Source organism: Perna viridis, chromosome 1 (assembly GCF_037379345.1).
Source record: "Perna viridis isolate PV_CMFRI_1.1 ecotype Kerala chromosome 1, ASM3737934v1, whole genome shotgun sequence".
Lineage (NCBI taxonomy): Eukaryota > Metazoa > Mollusca > Bivalvia > Mytilida > Mytilidae > Perna > Perna viridis.
Genome location: NC_142445.1, coordinates 47,113,757 through 47,139,607, shown reverse-complemented (window position 1 = coordinate 47,139,607; position 25,851 = coordinate 47,113,757). Strand labels below are relative to the sequence as shown.

Below are 25,851 nucleotides of genomic sequence, written 5' to 3'. Positions count from 1 at the left end.
GTATAGTGTGCTTAACCTCACAGTTTGTTTTGATTGTACTGGTGATGAAGGAGGAAACCTTCAGTGTTCATACAGTCAAACCTCATTAAGTCGAAGTCAAAGGGACCAGGCAAAAATGTTTAAGTTATCTGAGGTCGAGTATAATCCAGAAATGTATTCATTTCGGCTTTTTCAATGTTTTATACGTTGTACTGCTTCTACATACATGTATACAAATTCTTCACTTTATCAGGGTACTTTGTGGTGTCTTCTTTATTGTTTCAGAAGATAATTTGTGTGTGTTGTGGTTTTAAATATGCTATAAAATGTAACTATGAACAACATTGCATGTTTTAGGTAAAATTCTTATTTAATTTTTGTTTCTACACATTACAGGTTGCTCTGAGAAACTCAATATCGAAAGTGACGTCAAACCATGTGCACTACATTACAACAATTAAATTTCACATTTAGTGAAATGAACGTAGTCATAAAAATACATCAATTATTATCATCTGTTTTGAATTGACAGGATATCATTCCAACAAAAAAAAAAAATTACCACCATTTTCATTATCAAAATATCTGATAAATTCTGAGGTGTGATTATTCAAATTCATTTCTTTTTACTATACAAACTTTTTGTATTAATCAAATACACAAATTAGGTCATGAAGGTGTCAACAAGTTATTACATAAGCCAAGCTAAATGTTGCAAAAACAAACTTTGGACATTGTGTGTAAAAAATCAATCAGTGTTTCTACTAATTAGTTCATTTCGAGACATCCGAGTTAATTTACCTCAAATACCTACCGAGGGGACTGACTGATAACCTCGAGTTTTTCAAAATTTTGATTCAACCAAGTTTGAGTCATCAGAGGTAAAATTGTATTGGAGTAAGGGAATTTTTGCCAATATTGTCAAATTAGTTCAAGTTATCCAAGATTTTCACTCATCCGAGTTCGGCACAACGAGGTTCGCCTGTACAATGCTTTGGTTCCAGTTTGCATTAGAAAACTCCTCTTGATCAAACCTGTATTCAAATTATCATTTTCTGGTATCCACTTAAATCTTAATTAATATGAAAATCATCTTTACTGTGTTGCAGTTCTATTTAAAATTTGGAATCATAGCAAAACTTACTTTTCATTTTCTCCGAGAAAATCACCAACCATTGTCTAAAAAAATAGAAGAAAACACAATTATTCATTGTTCATTTCAAGTGTAAATTGATACCAATGAAAAAGTACTTATATTAGAGTTACATCCTAAGTACCTATACTTGGAAACTTCTCAAACATCATATTTAAATGAAAAACAACTTTTTATTTTAATATCTATAAACATATGTAAATGAAAATATCTGTAATATAATTTTTTAGCACATTGCTTTTTATCCATCAATGTTTGTATTTCTGTCTGTACCAATATTAAGCTGTGTTCTATAGTGAATAAATCTCAGATTTCACCCCTTGCTTGTGTAAAACGGCTTGAGGAGACTAATTACCGTATCAATCCTGTCATCACTATGAAACCATTCTGCAATATCATCAGGTGTATTACCCAATAGCCCTTGCTCCTGGAGGTATGCTATGCCCTTCTTTGGTTTCTTGTTAAATCTATAGAAACAAATTTAATTCTGAGAAATGATATAAGGAATTTCATTTCAAGACTCGACTTGATTGTACAATTTGAAACACAAATGTATCTTGTCTGGGTCATTTGAGAAAAACACAGTAACTAGCGATCAAGCATACAAGTGCGCCTGATCATTGAACAGATAGCTACATGTAGTACCCTGTCAGATTCTGTATAGTAATACCTTTCTTCAGTCTGCAATTTCATTATTTATAGTTTCTGTTACAGCAAATTAAAAATTACAGATTTTGACTTCAATACAAATCTATGTTGGCTACTGAGTAATTTAAATAGCTCTCTAGGTAAAAATCTACCCTACATTATAACATGTAGGTGAAACCTTTTCACGCTCACAAAGAACATTAATTAAAAACAACTTTGATAATTTTTGTCAGTTCTGATTTCATATATTATACTTATAACCTTCAAATATGGTATTATATTGATATATGTCCTAAAACATTTTACTAATTGTCATGGTCTTATGTGTCTATTGGCCAAAATGTCTGGCATTCATAAGGAATTATTGGTTGTTATGGTCCAAAATGTCTTTGGGTTGAATTGTACGGCACAGGTAAACATTATGGTTCTTATAATCTGCGAATCATCTTAAAAGATTTTTTTTATTCAATATATTCTTGCTTCATTCTGTTTGATTTGTATCGTTTAATTATGTTTTAATTACAATTTAATCCATTGTATCAAATTGTTTCGTTTTGATTCTTTCTTTCATTGATTGTTTTCGTTTCATTTTCATTTCGCAATTTTTATGACACAAGAATTATGGGTAATAATAATCTGGGCACCTCACTGCAGACTATAATGGCCAACCCTATCTTGTAAAAGCTTTGATTCAATTTGTATTTAATTATCGAAACTAGCAAATATTTTCCGTGACTGGTTTGGCTCTCAATCACATATATACAAGTATACGCAAATGAAGCTGCCATTATGCTGTTTTTCAGCTCCCAAAAGTGAAGGTACAAACTGGATATTGATGCTTTTTCTTCCCATAAGTATAAAGAATCAAGTTGATAATACAACCACAAACGCTCCCTTCGTGAGCATATCAATGTGTCCTGTTTCACTACCACAGAATGCATATGTGATCTTTTGGATACTGTCTTTTAATTTTGAATAGTCCACCTAGATTTGAAATGAAACCAATGCAAGTACTTTTCAACTGAAGAGTCATGATCTTCAAATGTTTTGGATAAATTATTTCTTAAGTTTTACATGAAATACTTCTTTCTTATAGAACAGTTTTATAACACAAAAAACAAATGAAATGTAGCAAAGTAACGTCTGCTACAGATTAGTAATAACTTACAACTCAATGCCATGCTCCCAGATTTCTTTCTGTTGTTTAAGTGTTTCAAATTGCTCAGGGTTATCTTGCGGTTGACTGTTAGTGAGTTGTGAGCTACTGTTGGAGTTGAGTGAGTTAACACTGCCGTAACTAGTCATTGTACCCTTCCCTGAATCACTGTCTGTCTCTGTTGAAGGTTTACTCTCCTGTCCTGAAAAATGGAGATAAATCTATTGTTAAATAGTACAGCAATTTGAAATGAACTGATACCAAATTCAAAACTAATTTAGGTAGGTTTGTGAGTTATTTTTTAAAATAGCCCTACATGTAGAATTACATCATTTATTGTCCCAAAGTGTCATATTTTAAAACTGAATACCTGTGTGATCTTCTGATACCATCTAAAATTTGAATATTTGCCAATTATGATGACCTCAACTCCAAATTTTATTTATTACATGTGAAACAATTCAGTTTCAGTTATAACTCTATAATGTATAAAGTACAAGAATACCACAGAAATTAAAACAAGAGGCTCCAAGGAGCCCGAATTGCTCACCTGGTCATATTTTTGCCTTTCAAGGACAATAACTCTAACAAGAAGTTGTCCAACAATTTTGACTCCACGAAGACTTTGGTAGGACTTATAATAATAAAAATTGTTTCATCAATTGAAAGTTTTATTCTATCTTTAATAGTTTTCAAGATATTGAGTGAAAACTGCAAAAAAACATAATATTTTTGCCTTTCAAGGGCAATAACTCTTATATGGAGTCGTCTGACAACTTTGATACCTGGACACTTCTGTAGGCCTTATAATAAGGATATTTCAGCAATTGAAAGATATTGGCCAAACCTAACGGTATTGGAGATAAATGCAAAAATCTGCTGTCTGACCCCCATGTTCTATTTTTAGTAATGGCGGCCATGTTTTTTAACCAATCAAAAATCCAAACTGTCATTTTGTGCATGATACTCTAAGAAACAGTCATTTTAAGTTTCATGCAAATCTTTTCAATAGTTTCAGAGGAGAAGATGTTTGAAAAATTGTTAACAATGACGACGGACACAAAGTGAGCTAAAAACTATTACTTTATTCTCCCACTTTATAATGGGGTATAAAAATATGAATGAACTTAAATGCATAAACTGAGAGTCTTTTAAAATGTTTATAAAAACTGTGTACTACAATGGTTAATTGTGAAAGTACTATTGTTTGTGGGGCACCAAATTTTGTGGTTTACATGGAGAGCCAAACCAAACAATTTGGTTCTCAACGAAAAGGACATTCTTATTGATGTGTATACTGAAAACATCAAAACCAAAAATTCAAGAACAGACAAACCTGTGTTTCTTCCCTAATCCACGAAAATTGGTATCCACAAATTAAAGTATTTTCACAGTATTTTAAAGATATTTAGCTATTTTTAGTACATATAGATATGTACACACTAAGTTAACAATGTAAAAACTAACCTAAGTTAGATTGTGAGTGTGGATTAACATATAAATCCTTACTCCATTCTACCAAACATTTCATTATAGATACTAGACATTCCAGTCCCTTTATTCTGATACTTCTTTCCTGATTAGGAGTAGCACCTGTAATACACATTGAAAAATCTACATGAATATCTACAGGTAAAATTAGCACTTGAATATTACATTAGAATGGCAAACTTGCCATGATGGCTCCATTTTGCATTAAGATTTACACTCTATATGTGAATGAACTTAAACTTAGGTTTTGTTGGCTAAACAAGCACACATTTGGATTAATTTTATGAAGTATCCATACTGATTAGACTAAGTATATTTTCAGGATAGAATTCAATATTAACTGAACATACTCCTTTTCCAATTTCCAATCAATAAATGATTATTTAAAAAATTCATTTAATATAGGTTTAAAAAAAGTGTTACTTCTAATTGTTGAGGCTGTCTTACTTTCTCCACCTCACTATTTCTACTGAAAAATGAATATAATCTGGGATATGAAAAACTGAGCTGAATGATGACCAGGTTATTTGGATCAAATAAATTTTAGTTTCTTTTAAGATAACACTTATGTTTTTGTTAGCCTTGTTGGTAAAATGACCATTCTTAAGATGATATCTTACTTACCAAGAGCCAAGGCATGACGTCCTTGAGCAATTTTAGAGAGGTCATTCACAAGCCTCTCAAAAATATTAGCTAAAGCTAAATCACAGTCATAATTCAAATATATATCAACCACACACTGTGCATCTGCAATACACAAAATGTACCTGTATATAAAACTATTATTTTTAACTACAATGAAACTCCATGACTAACATCATTATCATTACATGCAATCATATGCAATAATTCACTGTTCAGCTAATCAGCATTATTTCTTACTAAATAAATCGAAATAAGATGAAAATGCCAATAGTTCTCTAACATTTATCAAAATGTTCTCTTTTTTAAGTATGAAATGAATCTCTGTATAATACATGGTCTATACCTGCACATATTCTGGTTAAAACTTGTATCACCATCCACTTGTGTTCAAATGAACTGCTTGGAGTCTCTAGTATGTACAGGAAAATTTCTTTGAAGAAAACCTGAAGGTGATTAGAGAAATATAACAATAAAGTTTCAAATATCGAAAATCAGTCAAATACATGAAAGAAGGAAATACCATATATTGAAAACCTTAACTTTCAGCAATCCATTTCAAATATTAAATGAGTGATATTCCTAGGTATCTTTTTATTGCACCATTACCCATTAATACAATAAACAATAGTTACTAGTACATGAAAAGGCTTAGTATAAGTGCTAGAAATAATATAGGTTTTGCCATATATGGAATAACCGCTTAAATTATTTCAATAGAGAATGAATACAGTTATTTTATAAATGAGACATTAAAATGTATGTCAAACAGAAAATTTGATCAGCAGTCACAAATTATAATATTCAGGGAAAAAACAGAAAGACAAAATCTATCATTATTGTTTACAACATTGTAATACAGAAGTGAAACAAGCATTGTATTTTATACCTCTATCTGCATCTTGAGGTGTTGTTTAAAGTTGGACAGTAAAGTGAGGAAAATGGCTAAAGAAAGTTCAAAAACCTCCGGTACAGAACTGACACCATTCTTAGATAACGCCACACATAGGTATTGTTTGATAGCATTGATAAACATTTCATTTGTTTTGAACACAGGTCCTGCATTCTGGAGAATGGATAACAATAGTCTCAGAGATAAAATCTTTGATCGTAATTCATGTGACCTGAAAGATTATAAATCAAATCATATATCCTTATATCTTATCTCACCTGACATCTAACAATAAAAAATAAACTGTACAGTATTAGAGCCAACAAATCAACATAGCTCTATATTCACTTTTTATAAATGTTGAATTACCTAAAATGCTCATTATACGAGATAAAACATTAGTGAAAATTAACATTTACTAATAAGGATTTGGACTAATCATTCAGAAAATAAGAAAATCTTCACCATCAAATTCATAATGAGGAACATAGGTTAAGCAAATGTAATTCTATAAATATAACACCACAAACAATGCATACTTAGGATCCGGAGGTCCATCAGCCAGAGGTTTCATTGACAGTTTACATAGACTTCTAAATACAAGGAATGCATCTTTCTGTAAGATATGACTGAACACTCCATGAGGCATTTCTGGTGATTCTACATTCTCCATATTCTCATCTTCTATCTTATTTAAGGCTGAAAACCGAATGTTACAGTTATCATGACATCCATTTCATTTATATAAATAAGACTATTATTCTTATCCATATGAAAACCATTTTTATTATTACTTATAATGAAAAGTACAGCATTTGGGAACTTTTTTTAGTTATGTAGTTGCTTAAGTCTGTTAAAAATTATGACAATAAGATCAAATTGAAAGAGGTAGCATATACCATATGTATGACCTACGACCTTGTTACATCAGTTACAAATAAAAAAGCCTACATTAAGACTAAAAAGATATAAGGTAAAATTAATAAATTATAGATCACACATACAAACAAAAACAATTATTAATTTTCCTGGAATAACATGCATGCATCTATACTATACAAAGAATGTCACTCTAAGCAAAACTAAGAGCACACAGTTTGACAGCAAACTTTTACCCATCATACCTTAAACGTCTACTCTAATGGCTAAACAAACTTAATAGCTTAAGTATTTTTTTAACTGAGCAATGAAAATGTTGTGGACATATTCATGTTGTGAGCACATTATCTATCCTTCATCTTCTTTCAGTTAACAAATACATTGATCATCAACAATGATAACTAGCATGTTATACCATGGAAGAGAGAAAGGGGAAAATTTAAGAAAGAATGTACATGAATACAACAAAAGGACTAATTTTGTTGGCTGAAGAATTTATTAGAAAATATCAGCTTCCCATAATTCATCCTATTTCAATTGAAATTGACACTTTTTCTGATAAATAAGAAACATATTTTAAATTTTATAACATAAATAAAGTCTATTTGAAATATGTCATTTTATAGGATGAATTAAAAAAAACAATGCATAGAAAAGTGTAATAACTGTACCAATCCACTGACAATCATTTGTTTTTAATTTTATTTGAATACCAGCTTAGGTATTTAATTTTATCTAAGCTCTAACAATAATTTCTGTCATTAACTCTCCCTATCAAAATGTTGTACACTTAGCTTTAAGAATACTCCCAAGGATAAAAAGGAGAGTTCTCTGGTGTTAGCAAAAAAAATGAAAATCAAAGGCAACAGGTAATTGGTAACGCATTACAAGACACATGGAAGCAACACTCAATGATTTCTAAGTCAGGAAGCACAGATAGATATCACACGAGGAAAAGAAGAGTTGCAAAGCTCAAAAGCTCAAAAGCAGTTTTTGACAACACATGACAACATTTGTTTACCATATCCACTTCCACTTCTACTGTGTGAAGACTGAGAAGTTGTTTCACTTTGATGGGAGGAGGATACAGAAATTGTCTCCCCTTGATGTGAAGACTGAGAAGTTGTCTCCCCTTGTTGTGAAGATTGAGATGTTGTCTCCCCATCCCTAGGAGTTTCTAGGTCTACTTGAGGAGATACAACTGCCTCCTGACCCGCTCCCTCCATGTTCAAATTCGGTAAGCTTGTGGGTCGTTCTAAAAACAATGGTAAGTCTACTTTACCATTACCATACATAAAGTTTTAAGTCACAGAAAAAAAAAAAATAAAACCAAACACATCTCTAATAAAAAAAGGAGCAAACAAAATAAAGCATATATAGAGAAAAAATGAATTGTTGGATAAGCAGTACATGCATTCCTAGCTATACTGAAGTGATTATTTTCATTCAAAAGGAACACTAAGACACCTAGCATTAGACTGATAGGTAATTAAGATTATTACAAATTCCTTTGGCAACACATGAACTGATAAATATCCCACTGAATCATCACAAAATACTGTAATTATACATTTTTTCATTACTTTTAAAATTCGAATTCTGTCTATCCTTTTTACTCCAGGAGAAGTCATTTGGCTATGTAGGCAAATATTGTTGTCTAATGTTGAACATATTTCCTAATCATGAGAACTCAATGAAACCAAGGCACTTTTCATGAAATCCAATATTGACTAAAAGTTCATAGGATCTATTCTACCAATTTTGGTGTTGCATAGTAAAAGGGAGATAGAATATTTATGCTTTGTTTTACATGCTATAACTACAAAGTATTTGACCTCAGTGTGACTACAGACTCAAATATAAAAACAATTGCATTTCCAAGCTAGATATATGATTTATGATTCTTTCTAACTGGTCAATATCCAAGACAATACACATCAGTTCATGTTCATTTTTGCCTAAACTATACAAAATGAAATTGGAAACTTTGCAGAAAGCATCTTACAATGACTTGCATCCCAAAAGAATGACCATTTTGTTCTAAAGTTCAATCAAAAATATATTTCATAAACATAAATTATATAAACATACATAAGTTTTTACAAGGCAGATTCAGAGGTTAATTTGTAAATAAATTTGTTCTATAATAGTCTCTGCAGGGCAGTTGGACACTAATTATTTGTACAAATTGTATTTTTTTTTATTTACAAAGGAATTTAAAATATTTTTTGTGGGAATACATTAGTTATTCATAAAGTTTTCCTACTTAAAAATAATATTTTCACAAAATAAGGCATATGCAGATATGTAACACATCACATGTTGGAATATTATGCAAAGTTACATCATTATATCTAATAAAAAAAAAACCTATAACAGAAGAAATATTTGGTAATATCCTATGCAGTACATTGACCTAGTTGACATAACCTTAGGGAGGTAGACCTGAGGTAAGGGACACAACTCTTACAAAAATCATTGGAATGTTTGTATTCAGCAATTTGACATCAATCTTATGTGAGCACCAAAGTAATATGGATTTATTTCATTCTGTTTCAAATGAAAACTTTAAAGGCTTTGGTGAAATTGAATATAATACAAACATATCACTGATTTCAAGAGTTAAGTCCCTTACCCTAGATCTATCTCCTTAAATAAATAATGTGTAAAGCCTTTCACCCGTTATCCAATACCCACCTGAGCAAGCATGATCAATGATGTCCTCTAGAACACCAGCTACTACAGTTTCTGTTGTTTCCTCTACAGATTTCTCTCCTACAAAAATATCATGTTTATAATGAATAACATCAAGTCACCAGGACATTATTTACCTCTTATTAACTGATGATTTTTTTTAATATGAATATGTTAAGAATATTTCATTCTAGTTAAATCCTAATCTTCATTTATTGACAATTTCTTTAATAATATGAAGCAGCCACAACCACTAAGTGCAGCACTATTTTTAATTTAATTAGTCATGTAATATGTGCTGACCTATATGATCAAAGTATGATTTTGTTTAATGCTGAAACATGACCAGAATTGGATTTGTTTCTAGTATGAAAAAAGTTCAGAAACTTATCCAATAAGCCTCACAAAGAAAGATACAGTAATGCTAACTTTTATTTGGTTCACCATCATGGTCATCTGTTGATTCCTCAACCTTCTCTTCAGACTCTGATGGTAATTCTCCATTAGGCTGAAAATGTCATCAAACATTACTGTTTGTTGAGAAGTGGCATAGTTGTCCATGTATATTGATAATAAACAAAAAGTTGCCACATATAAAGGTGGAAAAAAATACAAATCAAATACATAAAAAGATAAGAACAAATGTGAAGGTCCAACGTGTTAATATTCATTTGAAAACATTATCACTATTTATCTATGCTGGATCAAAAAACCTGTGTATTTTATGTAGATTTAGAAATGTAATAAGATTAAAAATTAAATAATTAAGTTCTCTGATATCATATCCACTTGTCATTAATACCTGCAAGCCTTCTGACGGTGTATCTCCATTTTCCTCTGATTTCTTGGAGGTTTTACTAGAACTTCTTTCCCTTTGCTTTTGTTCTTGTGCCTGAAAAAAAAAAACATAAGTGACAATATCATACCCACATGAAACACATGTATGTCTAGCAGAATATCAAGTGTAATTGAAAAGTGTTCTCAGTTCATAAAGTGATTTTTTTTATAAAGAATTTCCAAATTTTCTGACAGAAAAGAGAGCAAAGCAGTTATAATAAAACACATTCAGCAAGAGAAAGGATATTCATTATTTCTCACACTTTTCCAAAACTGTTCCAAATCTATGAACTGCATGCTGGAAATGATTATGCAAACTAATATTTCTGAGAATTTTTTCCCCATTAAACCAGCTTGCCTGGTGCAATATCTTTCATACAGTTTTTCCCTATTACAGCTTGGCTTGTGTTATATGCTTTAAAACAGTTTCGTTTCCCAATGGACACTTACAGCCTGTTGTTCCATCCTAGAGAATATTACATTCAACATTTGTGTAAGTGTTGCCTTTGCTGTAGTTTGGTTGACCAAGTTTTTGCTAGCTAGATAAATATTGTAGCACGTCCGAACCGTCTGAAGTACTGTCCCTTCATGGATTTCTACAGTGCTGGAGGTAACAACGGTCAGGAGAGCCTTAAATATAAAACAAATTGTATCAAATATGAAAGCAAATAAAAGGCTTTAACTACCAAATGCAAACTTTACCAGCACACTCATCAATCTATCATTAAGTGAAGAAACAGATGTAAATTATTGATAATGACAATGATAGAGGAAAAATCAACAAACAGATTAGTTATTCTGTAATTGTTTTTCACTCAATAGTTACAAAAATCAATTACCTAGTATAACATAGTTAATTAAATATTAAAGCATTTAGGCTGCATGTGCTGTCAATTACACTTTTGTTAAACAGATAGATACCTTAATTATCTGGAGTTGCACCCCTTCATCTGTTTGTGGACCATGAAAACACCCACATATGGTCTCCACAATACGATCTATCAACCTTTTCCCTGGAGTTGTTGAGTCCATGGCATTTCCAGTAAGATGACCATATGCTATAAGTTTCTATACAAATAAAAATGAAGATTCAAGTTGAATCAGTAATAAAAATGAGAAAACATATGTCTTTGGGTGTCACTGTAAATCAATTTAAAAATAAAATTCATGTGATGTCTGAATAAAAAGAAGGGAAAACTTAACAATTACAATGTACAGTCAAACTTGTCAGAATCAAACCCTTTTTTGACTTTAAAAATGTCTGGTCTCAACAGGTTTCACTGTATAATTTTAAAAATTGCATTAAATATTGTAACATTCTTATTACAGATAATATCAATAAAGAGCTATGTGACTAAATGGTTAATTTTTTAATACTACATGTGGTAATTAATTAACTACTAAATCTTAAGATTAGCTTTTCAAGCATGTGTACCTGTAAACAGTCTAATGCAACATTGACAATTCTGAAACATTTTGACTGACATGCTAGTTCAAATGGTAAGAAATATTTGTCTGCTTCTACGAATCCAGCCTGCTTTGGTGTAGGAAGTGCTGAAGAGGATTGGTCTTCACTGAAATTGACAGAAGCAAAAATGTTCAAGTTCATGGATGACATTGTATATGTAAATGCAGATTTGGTTGAGAATGAATATATAATACTTAAAAAACCAAAACACATTTTACTTCAACATAAACATTGCAAATGTATCTGTCTAAATGTAACTAAGTTTCAACTGACAGAAATTCACTGCTGTAGTATCAGTTTTGCATCATCACATATTAAAACATACATGTATCTTTCTCATATCCCTTCTATTACATACATGTTTCAATAATTTTCATATCAATATACATGTAAGTGATTCTAATATATTAATCTTTTAATGATCTTTCATAATTCTCTATAATATGGCATTGATCTCAGTTCGTGTGAATAGTTCATGATAAGAATCAATAAAAGAAATATAAAATAAAAATGTGTTTTTGGTTTCAAAGTCTCCAAAAAAAAAAGAAAGACTATAACTTTACTTAGGTTGAAGATTTAAACCTTGTTTACATCAGGGCGTGTATAAAGTGCATTTTGTACCTGTTTAATACATGTACATGTATGTAGGATAATGTTTTAGTTATTTATGTATATAAAAAAATGGCAGTAAAACCATGTAAAGTAGGGTAGGTAGGAGAACTTGAAAGTTGAAAACAAAACTGTTTTTTTACTTTTTAAACATATACTATTGTATTGATACCTTTGAATGCTTCCTTCTTTCTTCAGTTCATCTGAAACAGCGAAAATGTTAACTTTAAATTGACTTAAAAAAACACATGTTTAAACCAGAGATTTTGTGAATCTAGACTGAGCTTTTCTAGATAGAAGTCTGGGTGGTCTAATTAGAAAATCATACAAACATCCATGCATTTACCTAAATAATTAATGAGCAATATAAGATTTGATAGAGAAGACTGTCATGATGTTAAGAGTAAAAACAATTTATAAAAGAAATAATTTTGGGAGTGTAAATGGCTGTATTATCAACTGGGTTTTGAATATTTATGGGCATAAAAAGCATCAATATCCGATTTGCGCATGTAAAATCGGGAGCATGAAAACAGTATAATGACAATTTTGTATACTTGGGACCACAACAGCCTAGGAAACATAAACTGTCTTCGATGATTAAATATAAATTAAATTTGAACTTTTTCTAAGATAGGAGTCAAAACATGGCACATGAATATTTAAGAAAATGATGTAATTGATACTGGACAATTTGACCACAGATATTTCAGACCATGCTAATCCACAGATCCTTACCAAAGCTGGACATTTTGCCCCATATATTTTTCAGACCATAACAATATGATAATGCATTAGGACAATAAAAACTGTATATCATGACACATTTTAAAATTTGGAAGTTAATAACAGGGCTACCAAAAATTATTAAAGGACTTAGGTCTTTGAATTCACAGGTTTCTTCAGGAGCGTTTAAGGTTTCACCTTCCTTATATTAGTATCTCTGTGAATTTTACATGTAGCTTGTCAAATATCCACAGTCTCCCAAATGAAGACAACAAGAAAGATGGAGAATCCAATTCAGTCTACAATATTAAAAAATATTTGTACTGCATCATTCTGCATTGACATCATAAATAAATTCATTGATTTGATTTGCCTTTTCTTTCTTTCAAAAGCACAATATCTGTTGATCGAACTTTTCTGGGTTAAGGCTTTTTACTCTTACAGGTATACTAGTTTGTAATGTCCTAATTAATGACCTGGTTTGTTATGCTTACCAAGTGCCACCTCACACGCTTTCTTTAGCTGGGAGTGATGAGCTTTCTTGATTTCTTTATCGCTCAAGATCTTCTCAAGCGCTCTCGTAAGAAACATTTCGTTCGGCCGGTTGCCTTTACGCATTATGAAAGAAAGTCATGGTATCTTTAATGAAGTTAATCTATTTTCCTTGATGATCTAATGACTAGCGAATACGGAACACCTGGAACAGTTGTCCACCATCTATGTCACGTGATCAGATGCCGACAACATTTCATCTGGTATCCTTCTTCCTGTGCATGAAGAGCAAATCAGCATTTCAGAACAAAATAGAACCAGTTATACAAACTGGATCCTAGTCCAAATTTTAACAGATCAACGAAAATAATCATCAACCATGGATGCAAAGAATGCATTGAAAACATGGGAAATGGCAAATAATGTTGAAAGTGTTAACAGTATTGACGAGATATACAGATATGACAAACGCCAACAACAAGATATTCTAACGGCGAAGCCTTGGGATAAAGAGTAAATGCCAAACTTTACTAATTACAAACCGAGCTGTTGTATTATGACTGTATAATACTATTAATAGTGTTGTAATATTGTAGGAAGTCCAAAAATTATTATATGACCATACAACCATCTTCTTTATATTTTGACATTTTAATTGTCATTAAATATTTCAGGTTGGATTAGAACTCCAGAAGAGTGTCTGGTACAGCATTACAAACCTAAAAAATAATCATATGTTAATTCTGTTATTATTATGCTAAATGTCTTCTTCAGGAATACTTGATTGTGTCCTTTATTCAGTGATTTAGCTAGCGCTTGTCATTTTCGCCATTTAAGAAAGGATTTCATCAATGACGAAAATGTTTAAGATCGTTTTCATCACTTAAAATTTGAAGTGTATAAAAAAAAATTCCATTCAAAAAGTATTTCAGATAAATTTTCGTCAAAAATGTTGTTAAAAATTGTCAATCTTCCATCCGGCCTTACGCTCTGACAAGTTTATGACCCTAAGCTTGGTAATTACCTGGTGAGCCCGGTCCTACTAAACAAAGAGTGGTAGAGAGCACAAAAGTCTGGTATCGTAATTTTGAATTATTTGAGTAAATAAATGTTTCTTAGTGTCTATATAGTGTTTATATTTCTATGTGACCATTGAAAATTATATATCAACTACTATTCTGGATATTTATTCAGAGATCGGCATCTAGACATTGTCGCGCGATCAGTTTGCAAAGTCTGGTGATGTGAATGAGTTAAATAGCTATTTATTTGCATTTAAATAAAGAAAAACAATGATGTAAGGTATATAACTTGTTATGATTCAAAGTTATTTTTATTAAATTAACGTGTCTTTTTAAATTTATACATGATTTTTGGAGTATGTATTTCCACTCATAGACTGTTCAAAATGGCGACTAGATAAATAAATTAATAATGTTACAGTGACGGCGAGGAATCGTAATTAATCAGTAAATAGATTTGAATGTCGAAATATCCCATCTATTTTTTGTGGTAAATGATATAGTTGTTTACTTTGTATGTACTAATAAATGCTGCCATTGGTAATATGTGTTATATTATATGTAATATTCAACCATTTCATAACATCTTGATGAAAAGATAAATGGAATTTCTATACTTTATTTATTAGAAAACGAATATCAAACATGCTAAAACGAACGAAATAATACTTAATGTTTAAAAAGTTTACAAAACATGGCTAATTTAATTTGTCTGACATATGTCTTTTCTGCTTCTTTGGTTAAATGGACACTGTCTTGAAGAAATGCACTCTCCTTTGGATTTATAAGTCCTCTTACTTTCCAAAACATAACTTTGTTACTGTTTCTAAATTTGTCTTGTAGTAATCTGTTGATAGAACTTCTTTTTTACTCATAAGCATCTGTTGTCATACCCCTTGGTTTAAAACGTGGGAATAAGCTACCAATTATAACTTCTCCAACCTTGTAGTGTTGAATTAATGTCTCTACAAAATTGCAAATACGACTAAAAACAGTATTTGCTGATGTTGTTGTATTGATATAATTTCCCCTAATTTGAATGAACACTCTAGTGGGTCTGTAAAGCATTACTTGTGTAAACTGGTCATTCGATAAAAGTTTTTCAATTGTGGATCCACCGACTCCTGCTACATGTAAATTTGTGTTGTCAAAGGTAAGTAAAGGGTGTTCCTGAACGTTCTTTATGTTTTTTTTTTTTCATCTCCATTCCGAATCTATTTTATACTTACTCTATCCTTTGTTTACAATGAATCTGTCGTGACATCTGGGAGTTATAAATGAGTGATAAAATACAATATTAAAGGCTGAAAAGGTTTTAAAAACATATGAAAATGACAAAATAACATGATTAAACTGCAACTCGCATAAAAACAATATTACACTCTGAAATTGTCACAAATTGTGTACCTCCAGACTTTATGGCCGCCATGTTGGAAGTCGTGACTGTATGTAAATAAATGTCTACAGAAATGCACCAAAAACATTTATTTTAGCTAAAAGTAAAAGAATATCACTATTTAGATACAAAGAAACTTCTATTCAATAAAATAAATCAATATTTCGGTACCAGTCTTTATCAGACTTTTGTGCTCTTTACCACTCATTGTTTAGTAGTACCCGGTCAGCCAGGTGTGAGATACATTTTATTGTTATTAACCTGGCATTCCAGATATGTGCATCGATAATAATCCTTTAAGATAACAACAATTTATCAATTGTTTGATCATTAGGACCACAAAAGATAATCCCAGGATTCTCACTCAACTTCAGCCGGTCGTTTTCGACCGCCGAAAAAAGCCTTGAGTTGACTTGAGACATTTCTGCTTTTAAGTATGTTTAAAATATAACTTATATATTTCCTTATTTTAAGGATTAGTCATGTTAAACGATTTCAATCTTTAATGGATACCAACCGATTTTACTCCCATATAAAAAAAACCCCTTTACGAACCTCGCAACATATGTAGCTATCTGTTTTTAGAAATTTAAATGCACACAAAAACAATGTCTCCGATGTGTGACTGGTTATCTCATGGATTTCAATTAATTTTAACACAATAGTGGACAGTTAGGAATTATTAATCAACGATAAATATTTATTTTACGATTCTCTTTTCTTCTTGAAACGAAATCACAATGATTATGAACGTCTTCAATTCTACTCATGATCTGAGTACAAATGTCACTAAAAATTACCATCCAGCAGTAAGATATCACACAGCAACCACTTACAGAGTGCAACATTCTACAGTTGACTATGCCAGTGTGGCCAACCTCCTTTCTATCTGTCTAGTTTCTGCGTTATCTTCTGGTGACTGAGAGGTGATTTAGTAGGTACTATCTGATCAAGACTTATCTTAGGAACAGGCTCAATCTGTCTCTATCCTTCTGATATGAGGAGTTTTAGGTTGAAGAGGGCTTTCGAGGTGTGGTGTTTGGCAAAGGACTGGAGGATTTTCTCTTATTAGTTGAGTGTCAGGTCATACCATAATACTAGCTTATGTCAAATAGTAGCCATTTTTAGACTGAATGCATCAAAGCTTTGTCATGATGTAAAAAAATTTCTATTTTACTATTTTTCTAATAGTAACTATTTTATTTTATTAAGTAACACACGTTTTCTTATAGAAAATAATAGTTATTTTGTTGTAATATTTATTGTATTTATTGTTATGTCAGTATCTGTAAACTTAAAATGAATATATTAAGAGTGTTTATGTCTTTAGTTTATGATTATTTACAAAATTCTGCTGCCCATAATATGTCGTTCGTGCTCTATGCAAAAGTGACTAAAGCCCTCAAAATCCTAGCTAAAACCCTGCCTTTATTATGATATGAATGGTTATCTTTATTTCTCTGGGCAGATGCCCCAAAATTGTTAATGTGCATTTGTTTACATCACAGGTTATACATGTATGTTCATATATGCCAACCTTCTTGAGTATGAAACTAAAAGCTGTTTTTGGGGGGTGGTTTGCTCCCTCGGAAATTTTTTTTCAGACAACGAAAAATGGTGCATTAGAAATAGGAAAAAGTGAGCTGAAACTGAGCAGATATTTTGATGTATAGTCAAGAAATCCTTCCAAAAAATCTGACGGACACAGATTTCTGGCACATTCCTTTCTATATTGATACCCTTTTAGAGCAGGGAGTGTATATTTGAGGGAGAAGTCACATATAATAAGCTATATAGAACACTTCTGTTGCTAAAGCAACAGATTGTAATGGTCAATGGACTAGTAAAAAAAAATGAAACATTGTTGTCTTCAGGCAAGAGGACTAGTGCAGATGTCAGTGCCTGATTCTCGGTAGTCCAAGCTTTATTGTCTTTTCTACAAAATTTCTTGTAATAAAACCTAGGGTCTTACTGTAGAAATTCATTAATGATATTGTGACATTTGTTTTTAGCCCACACTACTTTAAGCATATCAAAGTATCAGCATTAGCCCTATTGAAGATGGTGATGCATGCCAGGTCTGGTGGAAATCTGGAGATTATGGGTCTTTTACTGGGAAAAGTAGATGGCAGCACTATGATAGTAATGGATAGTTTTGCCCTTCCTGTCGAGGGCACAGAAACCAGAGTAAATGCCCAGGCACAAGCTTATGAATACATGGCTGCATACACAGAAGCTGCTAAACAAGTAAGTATTTTTGAATTTTTTGGTAAGATTATTTAGTAGAGCTGACCAGAATAAATTATTTAAAATCAAATGAATTTATAAACAATGTGAGTGTTAATTCTGAAGTATATTTATGGTAGTTGAATGATAATGGAAGACTGATTTTTATTAGGCAAAAAAATATGTCTGTTTCCTGCTACCTTACCTACCCTAGTTTTTTGTGCCTACCCTAAACATTTTATGACCATTTTGACTCAAGCACTGTTAATGTCTAAATTGTTTCCCCTATAAGTCAATGTAAAATGGTTCAGAAAAGTAAAATAATTTTCCTGCCTATGTATCCTATTTTTTTTGCTAGTAGCAGAAAACAAGACTATTATCTTTTTTGCCTTATTATATATATTAGATCACCTGCCCTCCAAACATTCAATGTACATTTATATAATGTGCTTTGTAAAAGGTTTACTGACTTGTTGTATCTCTTTGAGCAACATAAGTTGTTTTGCAGTTTTATTTGGTTTGAAAGTACTGTGTACAATACATTTATAGGTAAGTTTATTTGTGCAATAATTTTTCCTACAGTGGACAGACTTTTAAGGGGGAGAGTTGTGATCATGCCAAAGTACTTTAACCTGCCACAATTTTTGTGCATGTCCCAAGTCAGGAGTTTCTGGCCTCTGTTTGTCTTGTTTATTTTTCACCTTTAGTTTATTGTTATGTTACTTGAGTATTTAGGGGCAACTCTTTTGCTGTACCTGTGTATAATGATGTTTTTGGGCCAGGTGCAGCCTGAGGGTTTCTTTGTCGTTCATTGAAGAGCAATGAATGGCCTTGGGCTGACATTTTCATTACGGTGGGGTTGTTGTCTCTTTGACATTTGTACCATACCTATTCTTGTTATATATTTAGAGTTTTTTAGCAGACTTTAAAAGGTCAAAACACTCTCTGTATAATACACAAATGTGCACAGCACACACCAAATATAATTGATAGTCAGTAAAATATGTAAGAAATGAATATTAAATCATATGCTCAAATTCTACATAAAGACAAACATATTTGCTCTGAATAGACTTAGCCAATGGCATATTCTGGTATTTTAGGTTGGAAGGTTAGAGAATGCTATAGGCTGGTATCATAGTCACCCTGGATATGGCTGCTGGCTTTCTGGTATTGATGTCAGCACACAGATGTTAAATCAACAGTTCCAGGAACCTTTTGTAGCTATTGTAGTAAGAAACCTATAACTTTTAATCAACATTTGTTTGGGTACATATGTTCATGTATGACAGACAATACTTACCAATCGTTCATCTTAGTATATTAAAGTGTAACTCAACTATGAATTAAATTTTAGTCCTACCCACACACTGCTTGACTTTTACTGACAAACCAGTTCTTAAATCAGTTGATTTTTTTTAAGTAGGAAATATTAATGCATTATACCAAATATTGAATGAAAATTTTGGTAGTTATTAATATTAGATAGACACATATTGTACTGAGAATCACTTCCCCATTTACAGATTGATCCTGTGCGTACAATATCTGCAGGAAAAGTCAACATAGGTGCATTTAGAACTTACCCTAAGGTATGTGTTGTAAACTGTTTAAAAGTTTTATGACTAATATAAATATAGGAGATGTAGTATGATTGCCAATGAGATAGTCATCCACCAAATGCCAAGCAAAGAACAAGAAAGGCCCCAAAATAAGTAATGTGAAAGATTAAAAAACGAACTAATCTATTGAAAAAATATAAAACGAATAACAATGAAGATAAAATACAACAACAACCAATTGACTACAGGTTCCTGTCTTGGGATGGTCACATAAGGTATGTGGTGGGTTTAAACATGTTTTGAGCCCTCAACCATGTCAATCCTCCCCCTAACTGGGACAGTGGTTGTAAAAATAGCTATAAAACGAACAATAAAAATCTGTCAAATTCAGATACAACATATGAGATTGATACAGAATATAGATTGTTTGAAGGAGAAGACCATGTTATTGTGCAAGTCATAAATATCGAAACTAATCTGTTAAATATTCATGAAAAGTAAATTGAAACAAAAAAATTTCCCTTTCTTAATTAATTAATTGAGATTTATAATTAGGAAATTTGAATTTCCTGCATCTATGGGCACCACCATGATTGGTTGAACTGTGACGTCACGAAGTCGGTTTGTAAAGTGAAAGTAAATAGGTAATTGATTACGATGTCCGGAGAAATTGCAAATTTGGGACTTTACCCCTATAATTTCAACCCAAAATGAATAGAAGAAGAGATTAAGGCACAACGTGTAAGCAAATGTCAGACATCATTGATAAACAATGGGATTGGCAGCCAGATGACTAGTATTTGTAAGGATAATCGTATGGCTACTTCCGAAGAATGTTTATGTTGCTGGTAAAAAAACTTTTAGAACATTTCTCTTTTATCATTCGTGTAATGGTAAGCTTGACTGGTCATCGTGTTTTGGTGATTAGATAAACATGATCGTAGAAATATTAACGGAATATTCTTTGTATACATATTATTTGCAGTACTTGTATCTGTACCAAACTGACTTAGTGACGTCACAAGCCAATCGGAAGCTATCGGTAAAAATCAATAAAATCTGGCTATGATCTTCCTTCAGATAGGAGAGTTCTGCACGATGGCTATCAATTATATTTCAAGGATTTCTAACTTTGCATAGCCTTGAGCATTCTATAAAAGTGCATTTTGTATTAAAGGTTATTAATTTTTTTATGATTTATCATAAGAGCCTAACTTAATGCAAAGGTGGTCTTTCCCTTTAACAAATAGGACAAAAGACAACAAACCTTGAAAGAGTACTCACTTTTAATGTAAGCTAGTTAAAAATCCAAAAGCAACTGATAAGCACACCTAGTTTTCTCAGACTAAAGTATCAATAAAAACACGTCAATCAGGATTTAGTGAAAACATATAAAAAATGTTTAAGATAAACAAAATCTTTGTGCAAATGCCATTGATTGTTTTGGTGCTATACAGACACATGCTTAACATATTCCTAAAACATAAGATTGAATGCACCAGAAGAAAAATGAAAAAAGACAAAATAAGTTTTTTTAATGAAATTTAATGAATTTAATGAATTTTTTTAATGAAAACCATATACAGAGTCTATCGATACTTGTAATTATGGTTTTGTATGGCAACATCTATGTTGAGTCTGTTGTGACTTTTTAGGGTTACAAGCCACCTGATGAAGGTCCTTCTGAATACCAATCTATACCACTGAACAAAATAGAAGATTTTGGTGTCCATTGTAAACAGTAAGTAATATCTGTTAAGGTTGGATTTTAGACTGTTATTTGTGTTGGAAGAAAGCCCTACTTAGGTGCTGTTATCATTTTTCTTGATTTATGTGACGATGTTTTAAGGCTCATGATTTTGTAGTGAATCCATCAATATATTTTTACTGTTGTCCATTGTACTATGTTCAATCATTTAATAGAAATACATTTGTATAACTGATTGGGATAGTCCACTTAATTTAATTCAGGCTAGATGGTTAAACATGTTTTATTTAATAAGATATGTTACAGCAAGTAAAGTATTTAAGGATTGTTTTTAACTTTTGACCAAGTTATGCCCAAACTTGGTCCAGAATTATAAACAGTCCTTATTTGATAAAAGTAAAAGTTAAGCTTTGTCCCTTCACCAAAGTCATATTTAGTTTAGGATAATTTGAATAGCGGACTGCAGAATTGCCATTCTCTGACAAGATTTTTTTTTTTATTTTCAAAGGAACATTTTTCACTTGGTTTTTACAGAATCGTATGAACTTTGGTAAAAAGTATTTTCACTACCTACCTACCCAAAGCTAGGAGCTACTGTGTAGGGTTAGGTAAGGGAAACAAACATTATTTTAAGTGTGGCCTTATTATTTACTACTAATTATAGTATACATCAAAACAGATGACAATCACTGAGATTTGTAAATATTTCTGTACATTAATGATGGAGTATTAATAACAAGGTATTAATATTTAAATTTCTATGTTTCAGGTATTTTTCTCTTGACATCTCCTACTTTAAATCCTCATTAGACAAAAGACTATTAGAATCTTTGTGGAATAAGTACTGGGTCAATACCCTTAGTTCGTCTAGTCTTTTAACAGTAAGTATGTGGTTTCAGTATTATAGTTAAATTGTCAAGATGTTTATACTTACAGGAACTGAATTACAGTTTAATCCAACTTGATGGTTATAGTTATGAATGTGAGTCATGTGACTTTAGTATTGTTTAGTGAAAGGCTTGATTGGCTCTATTGTGAATGTAATTCACTCCTATTGATATTGGTGTATTTTGTTGATGCCCTTTTGTACACATGTATCTGAGGATAATAAAGTATCTTATCTGGTCATTTTGTCCAAATGATGAACATACATGTATAAACGCATATGCACTACTGTTTTAATGTTAAATATATCGTCATGCTATGTTTTGTGTATGAATTTATTTGTTTTTAATTATATTATATCACCAATGTCTCTTCATAGCACATTAAAATGAGTTTGGTTGCATAATACATTATATTTGACAAGAGGGCAGTCTAAATGATAAACTTTCTGCTGCATTTCATTTTGGTCTCACACTTCTAAAGGCATTTTATCTGTCAAAAGATCTGCTCAGCATCAATATAATATCTGCTATACAGTCTTTGGTGCAGTATTTTTTGCTGTTTGTACAGGAAATGTTTGTATTTTTTATCAGAATGCTGATTACACAACTGGACAGATCTTTGACCTTGCAGACAAATTAGAGCAATCAGAAACACAGCTAGGACGAGGTGGTTTTATGTTAGGAATGGATAGTCATGAGAGAAAATCAGAAGACAAACTAGCAAAGGCTACTAAAGATGGGTATGTTTAATATTTAAATACCAATCCATATTATTTTTATCTCATATGTACTACTGAATGACAAACAATGACTCATAATGTGTTCTGTAACTGTTTGTGAATTAGAAATAGAAGTGAAATCAGTCGATTTTGTGAATCTCAGTTTTTTATTTTTTTTTTTATCTTTCAGTGATTTGAAAAGTATTTGCTTTTCAAATTTTGAAACAGTTATTCCTCCATATAAAATTTGATAAAAAAAATGATAGTGATTTATGGTAAAGAAAAACCCACAGAAGTTAAAGGTTGTCCATTGCCCAGGACAAGGGAAACTACCATTAGGACAAACAAAAGTTAAATAATACTTGCCCAAAGATTCGTGTTGTAGAAAAACCTGTCCCATCGAATAAACAGTTTTTTTTCTGTTTACATATGCTATATTTATTCTTAAGGATGGTCCTCCCTGTACTCCTATCTGTATTTTGAGAAACCATACATTCATCTCCCACATAAATCAACAAAAAATCAAGAGCTATAAACCTTTCATATTGATAATCTCATATACAATTTATATAATTTTTATCTCATGAGTGTAACAGCTGAATGTCAAACTGAGACTGGTTGTGTTACTGAAGGAGAAATAAAAGGGATTTTGGTAAGTTTTTGACATGCATGAATGACCACCTATCTGATTTTGATAAAAACTAAAATTGCAGTATATGCATCAACTTCATTCTATTTCAGATGTAAAACAACAATGGAATCTATACATGGATTGATGTCACAAGTCATCAAGGACAGATTGTTTAACCAAGTACATCTCACACAATAGCTCTAGGACACTACAGTCTATTGTAATATATTAGAGACATGCCAGCTTTAAAAATCAGCTGAAAACATTCTTTGTGTAATTATAGGAAAGAAGTCTTATAATAAGAAACAAATATTTTGTGATAAGCATCCTTCTCAGCTGAAAAATGGAAATAAAGCCTAATTATCTAACACAGATTTGGTTACAGAGGACTTAGAGTTTGTTACCTTGATATCAATAAACTTGATGTATATGCGTATTTTTACAGGATTGGTCTTTGTCTTCTGAATTTGAATTAACAAGTGTATATTGCACCGATCCACAGTTAAAAGTTCATCAGGGTCCCTTTGTCATTTGTATTTTATAAGATTTATTGATTAGTGGCTGTTTTGTTCAAGTTTATTTTGTTCTCATTGAGTAGTAAAGGCTTTCCATTAGTGCATATTACTCTGCATAGAAGACTGGAAGCATTTTTCATTGTTTTACTATCTGATACTTTCTATCTCAGACTGCTGCATTGGTACTTATAATAAAGGCAATCTCCAATGACAATGTTATGTAAAATCAACTTTAACATCCCCTATAAACAGAATTAAAGTATGTTTTGAATGTCTCAACAAACCATCTCATTTTGCCCTATTGGGCTCATTGTGATATTTTCTGTCACGATTCAAAACTGGTGTTATTCTGTATACAAGTGATTGATCTGTAATTTAATGGTTTTATATTGACCTTTTCTGATGTTTCTCGTGTATCATAGATGTGTTTGACCATAATGTTTTAAGAGTTAGTCTCTATAAAAATCAGACAGATGTTCAATCAAGAATTTTCAAGGCCGCAAAGAAGTTGCCATCTATACAATGTAATTAAATTGTTTGTATCATGAGAAAAAAGTGGTAAAGACAGGTTTTGCCACATTTTTTGTGTTAACTTGTTTTGTGGTTTTGGCTGAAAAATACTATTTTATTATTGTACTTTTTGGAGATGATTTTTCAAGTAAATACAAAATACAGTATTTTGAATATTTCATTATTTACACATCTATCCCTTTTAAAGTGTCCAGTAGGATTGTCATTATGGCTTGATAGATTAGTATTATTTAACAAGTACTTAATGCTAAAATGCATCCACGGAATATGTTCCCAACAGTTTGACAGTGTAGGATTATCATTCTTAGGCTTTTACTTTTAATACCCCACCACATGAAGTTTGTTTGTCTGACCGACAGTTGATGGTTTCCTGATGATAACTTGAAAACAAATCAATTACTTTTTAGCTCACCTGGCCAAAGGCCATGTGAGCTATTGCCATCACTTGGCGTCCGTCGTCGTCGTCGTCCGTCATCGTTTTTTACAATTATACAAAACTCTTCTCTGAAACTACTTGATCAATTGAAACCAAACTTGGTGTGAATGTTCCTTGGGGTATCCTGCATAGAACTAATGTGGGGATTTTTGATTCGTCGAAAAACATGGCAGCTGTTACTAAAAATAGAACAAGGGGTTAGACCGTAGTTTTTCACATATATCTCCTAAACCGTTAGGTTTAGCTGAATTCTGTCAGGGTAAAAGTGTTCAGTATGATGAGGACTATCTATAATCAAATTTTGGTTTTAATCCGTTAAGCCATATTGGAGTTATTGCCCTTTTTCAATGATTTTTGCTATTTTTAATCTTATTTCTTTCAAAAATCTTCTACTCTGACACTACTTGATCAATTGAAACCAATCTTGTTATAAATGTTCCTTGTGGTATCATGCGTAGAAGTGGTGTTGGGATTTTTGATTCGTAGAAAAACATGGTTGCCGTTACTAAAAATAGAACATAAGGGTCAGACGGCGGATTTTTGCATTTATCT

At 31.6% G+C, this 25,851-nt stretch overlaps 2 protein-coding genes across 7 annotated transcripts in view; one reads left to right on the top strand and one right to left on the bottom strand.

Moving 5' to 3' along the window:
- The window catches only part of LOC148629057 (brefeldin A-inhibited guanine nucleotide-exchange protein 1-like), a 36,617-nt gene extending 22,707 nt beyond the window's left edge, over positions 1-13,910 (bottom strand). For 5 of the 6 annotated variants that reach the window (XM_088543128.1, XM_088543140.1, XM_088543134.1 and 2 more), the window contains exons 1-17: positions 13,669-13,910; positions 12,621-12,651; positions 11,807-11,945; positions 11,293-11,439; positions 10,822-11,001; positions 10,337-10,426; positions 9,964-10,042; positions 9,538-9,615; positions 7,862-8,095; positions 6,501-6,660; positions 5,959-6,193; positions 5,416-5,515; positions 5,052-5,174; positions 4,404-4,529; positions 2,949-3,138; positions 1,488-1,599; positions 1,124-1,158 (exon numbers count right to left, since the gene is read on the bottom strand). In XM_088543128.1, the coding sequence (XP_088399254.1) occupies positions 1,124-1,158; positions 1,488-1,599; positions 2,949-3,138; positions 4,404-4,529; positions 5,052-5,174; positions 5,416-5,515; positions 5,959-6,193; positions 6,501-6,660; positions 7,862-8,095; positions 9,538-9,615; positions 9,964-10,042; positions 10,337-10,426; positions 10,822-11,001; positions 11,293-11,439; positions 11,807-11,945; positions 12,621-12,651; positions 13,669-13,792 (2,183 nt within the window). In that variant the 5' untranslated portion in view covers positions 13,793-13,910. The remainder of the gene's footprint in view (positions 1-1,123; positions 1,159-1,487; positions 1,600-2,948; positions 3,139-4,403; positions 4,530-5,051; positions 5,175-5,415; positions 5,516-5,958; positions 6,194-6,500; positions 6,661-7,861; positions 8,096-9,537; positions 9,616-9,963; positions 10,043-10,336; positions 10,427-10,821; positions 11,002-11,292; positions 11,440-11,806; positions 11,946-12,620; positions 12,652-13,668) is intronic. The other variant, XM_088543153.1, reaches the window with a different exon arrangement.
- A 74-nt stretch (positions 13,911-13,984) lies between these two features.
- Positions 13,985-25,009, top strand: LOC148629056 (COP9 signalosome complex subunit 5). Its single transcript, XM_088543161.1, has 8 exons — positions 13,985-14,179; positions 18,097-18,331; positions 19,414-19,542; positions 19,837-19,902; positions 21,528-21,613; positions 22,350-22,461; positions 23,059-23,207; positions 23,928-25,009. The coding sequence occupies exons 1-8, from the start codon at positions 14,046-14,048 to the stop codon at positions 24,013-24,015; spliced, it is 999 nt and encodes a 332-aa protein (XP_088399287.1). The 5' UTR covers positions 13,985-14,045; the 3' UTR covers positions 24,016-25,009.
- The last annotated feature ends 842 nt before the right edge of the window (positions 25,010-25,851 follow it).

What these genes read in the sequence shown, in the direction of transcription:
- LOC148629056 (XM_088543161.1), top strand. Translation starts at nt 14,046, where the DNA reads ATGGATGCAAAGAATGCATTGAAAACATGGGAAATGGCAAATAATGTT. An exon ending in ACACAGAAGCTGCTAAACAA is followed by an intron (nt 18,332 to 19,413) that starts GTAAGTATTTTT and finishes CTGGTATTTTAG; the next exon opens with GTTGGAAGGTTAGAGAATGC. An exon ending in AACCTTTTGTAGCTATTGTA is followed by an intron (nt 19,543 to 19,836) that starts GTAAGAAACCTA and finishes CCCCATTTACAG; the next exon opens with ATTGATCCTGTGCGTACAAT.